This window comes from Diaphorina citri, unplaced genomic scaffold, assembly GCF_000475195.1.
Source record: "Diaphorina citri unplaced genomic scaffold, Diaci psyllid genome assembly version 1.1 scaffold2310, whole genome shotgun sequence".
Classification (NCBI taxonomy): domain Eukaryota; kingdom Metazoa; phylum Arthropoda; class Insecta; order Hemiptera; family Psyllidae; genus Diaphorina; species Diaphorina citri.
The window spans coordinates 38,009-42,900 of record NW_007379734.1 but is presented as its reverse complement, the minus strand read 5'-3'; the positions used below and the strand labels follow the sequence as shown (position 1 = coordinate 42,900).

At 41.2% G+C, this 4,892-nt stretch overlaps 1 protein-coding gene across 1 annotated transcript; it reads right to left on the bottom strand.

Annotated features, from left to right (window-relative positions):
* Positions 1 to 2,300: 2,300 nt before the first annotated feature.
* LOC103518690 (pickpocket protein 28-like) lies at positions 2,301 to 4,472 on the bottom strand. The gene is made up of 5 exons (XM_026830417.1): positions 4,400 to 4,472; positions 3,800 to 3,888; positions 3,548 to 3,588; positions 2,996 to 3,144; positions 2,301 to 2,610 (listed from the first exon to the last, which is right to left on the bottom strand). The coding sequence occupies exons 1-5, from the start codon at positions 4,441 to 4,443 to the stop codon at positions 2,358 to 2,360; spliced, it is 576 nt and encodes a 191-aa protein (XP_026686218.1). The 5' UTR covers positions 4,444 to 4,472; the 3' UTR covers positions 2,301 to 2,357.
* Between the last annotated feature and the right edge of the window lie 420 nt (positions 4,473 to 4,892).

Sequence of the window (4,892 nt, the reverse complement as noted above, 5' to 3'; positions counted from 1 at the left end):
ACCTCTATTCTCACCACTGTCGCTCCGTGAGGGACGGAACTGCGTCAGGTCCTCTAGGCTACCACTTTGTGAGAGCCAAGTAACACACCGGGGTATAAAACAAAAAGTGAACAACGAGCAGAAACAACAAAGTATCCTCAAAAGGTGATACAGATAAGCACTAGGTTGCTACCCAAGACAGCGTGACTCAAGTAGGGTTATACAAGGAGTATGACGAACGTGTGCGCAAGAGATAGATTCATGACGTAGCTTGACAAGACGGAAAGAAATATAGCCGCGTTTTTACTGTAGTATTGAGGAAAGGTATAAGATTAGTGAACAAGGTAGACAGTGACGAATATACGCATTTGTCTCTAGGTCCAGGTGACAACTAACGTATGGCAGAAGACTTAGTATGGACAAGGAACGACAAGTTATAAATGAACAAGATACAACAACTTAGCAATTAAGAAAGGTTTGACGGTAATGAGGAGAAAGCATACGAAGGAGTGTTAGGACACTAACAATATGCACATAGGGAGATATAATGACGCGTGTGGAAGATGAGAAAGCATATGCTACCATGATATAAGTGAGAAAGATAGAGAAGACCCATATTGACAGAGTAAGTATGTAAAAAATTTTTCAGAATTTCATCCACATAAGGTTATAAGGGTCGAGGACAGTTGTAAGAGGACAATAAAATAGTCAGACCACTATACGACAAAATTACTAAACGCTCGACAAAGATGCAGTAGGTACAGTTTGCCAGAACAAGAGTTCAACAGACAGGACCTAAAAGAAATGAGCTGCAAAGTAATAACTCAAGACCTATCCAGATTGTAATTCGTAACTAGCTCATACAAACAGGTGTAAGGAAAATAAACGACAAGAAGTCAGTGTTCTAATAGACGGCACAGCTACTCCTATGAAAACCAAAGAAAGGAATAGAGAAGAGACACAAAGCGTTAGTAAGGTATATTGTGTAAGAACAACGGTAGGTGTAGGAGAACTAAAGACCAAGAAGCCAAACACAAAAACTATAAAACAGCCAAAGAGACAGAAGACAAAACCAGAAGGAGACCAAACAGCACAAAAAGAAGCCGAAAGAGTCACCACTCTTATTCATTACTGTTATGAACGAAATACAAGAAAGAGTCGAACAACAACTGGGAGAAAGGAAAATGAAACTTATGCTGTTTGCTGATGACATCTGTATATGGGGGGAGAATAAGGAGGAAGTGCAAGAACAAATCAACCAATGGACAGAAATAGCGAAAGAATATGGGTTACATTTTAGTGCAGAGAAAAGTGAAGTTGTAGTGCTTATGCAGAAACAGGATAATGGTTGTGTAACAATGTATGGAGAGCCCTTGAAGAAAGTTGAACAGTTCAAATATCTTGGAAGTATGATCTCGAATGATGGAACAAGTGGAAAGGAATTGAATAGAAGATCTGGCTCTATAACTCACCTTGTCGACACGATCGATCGACACCATATAGGTACTGAAAGTTGTCCTGAGATCAGTATTGAGTAGGTACCACCACCGCACCGTATCCACATGTCGAAAATTATGTACAGCTTGGCCTAAACTCGATTAAAAGAATAGAAAATTAATTTATTCGTCCTATTTAGCCGCCATCTTGTCCATCTGTAATATAGCTTCTTAAATCGCCAAAAATAACCCTTTTTTCAAATCAGCATACCTGAAAACATACAATTCTATATAGTATTTCAATATATTGGACAATTTTTAAGGATTTCCCTATAGTAGCAGCATATCCCAAAAATGGGACCGACCATTATGGGATTACGGTACATCCTAGAAGAAAAGTGTAAATGTATAAAATGTAGAAAATTATAATACAAACAGCTTTCTAATCGGGTTAGTTTGGGTCACGGAGTATACAGTGTTGTAGATACCGATACTTTCGTTCGCGGTACTGGCGCGGACACCAGTGAGGGTGCTTCTAGGTACTAAGTTCCATCAAGGGCCGGAGATAGCAGCTTAACTCCATACACAGAAAGCCCACTCCGAGGCTTAGGTGTAGGGGCATCATCATCATTGGTTAACAGCCGATGGGCTGGTTTGCAGCAATACGCCATGATTCTCGATCTAAAAGATGGTGTAGACGCTGGCTTCTAAAGGATAGGTTATCTACGATCTCTATAGGGTTTCAGGACCAGTGAAGGAGTGGTTAGCACGATGGACTTTTGATGTGGAGGTTGATGGTTTGAATCCAATTTTATTCAAGTCATAAAATTCAGAATTGTATATTAATTGGGGAACGACATTCGTGACAATTCCTTTCTACTACGCTACGATTCAAATGATATGATCCAGTACAAAAATTGTTCCGAAGAACAACTAGTTTTATCAGAAAAATGGGAATGTTGATCTCACAGATCCCACTCTGTCATTAGTTACCTTGAATCCATAGCTAGCTTCTGACGAGCAAAAGTACTCCTCGATATTGGCGTCCAAAACCACGGTCAGCCCGAGATGTCTTCCGGCACCCCAGGGTCTCCATGGAATGCTGTCAACGGGGGCGTTCTCAGGAAAATCGTTCTCCAAAGTCCAATCCACTGAAGGGTAATGGACGGTGGTGTTTAGTTCACTTGTATCTTTTCTGTAATAGCACATAAGGTTTTAATATTACTCGTTGAACATGGTGTAAAGCAATTAAAATGCCTGGAACATTGTAGATTTGAACGGTAATATATATAAGCATTGTCCGTGTTATAGGCACGAGGGTCACCTATACCTACTACTAATTTGTCATTGACACCAGTAGAATACTAACGTGTTCTGACCATATTGTTTGACGTAGCCACGCTTTCTCTGTGTTGTTGTTGTTGTTGTTAACGTCATTGGCAACGTTCGGTCACTCATCTTCCAGGTCCAGGAAGGTGGCTGCTGCCACGGGGTTGGTCTATAATGATGTGGGGTCTAGTTGGGTGGGGTGTGCCGGGCAGATGTTAAACTTTCTCTGTGAGTTGCTGCGGTGAACTTACGGGTTTTTGAAGATGAATTCGTTTCGAACTTTGTTGAACGCACAACACATGCCTTCGTCCGTCAGAGAGGGGTAGAAAATTCGACTGCAGTTGATTGGATCTCCGTGCCACAAGCAAAGACGCAACATGCTGTCACATGGTTGTGTTACCTGGCAATGGGAAAATGGACATTCCAAAAGAATGTGTCAGTAAATCTAAATACCCACTTATGAAATCATAAAAATCCAACCTTCATACTACCTATACTAGAATTACTAGAGGATCTAAAATTTTGAGGACTACTGCCATAACCAAGCAGTAAAATCGTTCTGTTTAGCCTTTTATGAATTCGGTTTCGTCAAACTCTAGAGTCAACTTCTGGAAGTTGTCTTTGGGATCTGTAAGTTGTCTAGCCTCGGCCCTCTGGAAAGTTGTTAGATCTTAAAGTCTTTTATTTATAAAAAATGTCTATCAATGTAAAAAAAAAGAAATTGACCCGATTGCATTACTTTCCTTCCTATGGGATACTTAAGGAAAGTTTAAAACTCCTGGAAGCAAAACAGCTCGTCTTACCTTTATCATGAAGTTTTTCACCGTCTCCCATTCGCCTACTCCAATCGCAACCTCTACCGTTCTAATCTCCTATCTCTTTACCTCCCGTATCACTTCTCTCGCTGCCTACTGTTCTGCCCCTCTAACGTTCTAATCTCCGTTCCCCTATCTCTTTACCTCCCGCATCAAACCTTGCTGCCTGGTGTTTTGCCCCTCTAATGTTCTAATCTCCCTTCCCCTATCTCTTTGCCTCACTGCTTGTATTGCTCGGACCAATCGCAGTAAGGCCATCACCAATCAGAGATTCCTCGTCACAGAAGTCGCTGAGTAATTTCTTTTCTATTTCAGATTCGGAGTCATTTCTGCAATTTGTCAAGAATCCTGGGTGAATCTTTGAGGAAAAGGTTTCAAAGTATTTGTTGAAGGTTCAATAAAGCTTGCTACACTACTGGTCATTGTGCTGTGTACTTAGAGCCTAACAGGACTTGTATAGGCTTAACAGGCTGTCAAGTTCCACTTAATTTCTATGGGCCCAACAGGGCTATTATTGCTATTAAGCTAACAGCCTGTTAGGTTCTATTTAATTTGTATAGGCTTAACAGGGCTGCTAAGGTAACAGCCTGTTAAGGTCCCTTTAATTTGTGTTTAAGCTAACTGCCTGTTAGGTTCTATTTAATTTGTATAGGCTTAACAGGGCTGCTAAGGTAACAGCCTGTTAAGGTCCCTTTAATTTGTGTAGGCCTAACAGGGCCGCTAAGCTGATAGCCTGTTAAATTCCATTTAATTTGTATAGGCCCAAGAGGGCTGTTAAGCTAACAGGCTATTAAGGACAAAAAAAAGTTGGTAAAACCCACACTGTTTGTCTTTACTTACCCAGCTTGTATGGCTAGCGCTATGGATTTCTGGACGTTGTTCATGTTGCATATCGTTATGGCGGGAAATGGTATGGTTGGTAAAACCCACTCTGTATGTCTTTACCCAGCTTGTATGGCTAGCGCTATGGATTTCTGGACGTTGTTCATGTTGCATATCGTTATGGCGGGAAATGGTATGGCTGTCAGTTCCATCGTGTCATGTTTGTGACTACGTTGCTCTATAAACTACATACTCGACAAAACTACTCGACTATTGACGCTACTGCAGTAGAGACCGTCTCTTTGCCCATCTACCTAATCCCCTATCTCTTCGCAACTACAGTAGACCCCTCCGTCTCTTTGCCCCTCCATCGTTCTATTATTATTATTATGTTAAGGCGGTCTCTTCCTGATCCCTTGTGTGCCGCGTCCATTTTAATTTAGGACTATTGCACTGCCTTTAAACATGGTTATTGGCTCTCCCCCATTTCAAACACTCCTGATCCTCTTGC

Excerpts from the sequence above, each read along its gene's own strand:
- LOC103518690 (XM_026830417.1), bottom strand. The coding sequence starts at position 4,443 with ATGAACAACGTCCAGAAATCCATAGCGCTAGCCATACAAGCTGG. Across the intron at positions 3,145-3,547 it reads TGAAAAACTTCATGATAAAG|GTAACACAACCATGTGACAG; the intron begins GTAAGACGAGCT and ends TCCCATTGCCAG. Across the intron at positions 2,611-2,995 it reads GAATTCATCTTCAAAAACCC|AAAAGATACAAGTGAACTAA; the intron begins GTAAGTTCACCG and ends GTGCTATTACAG.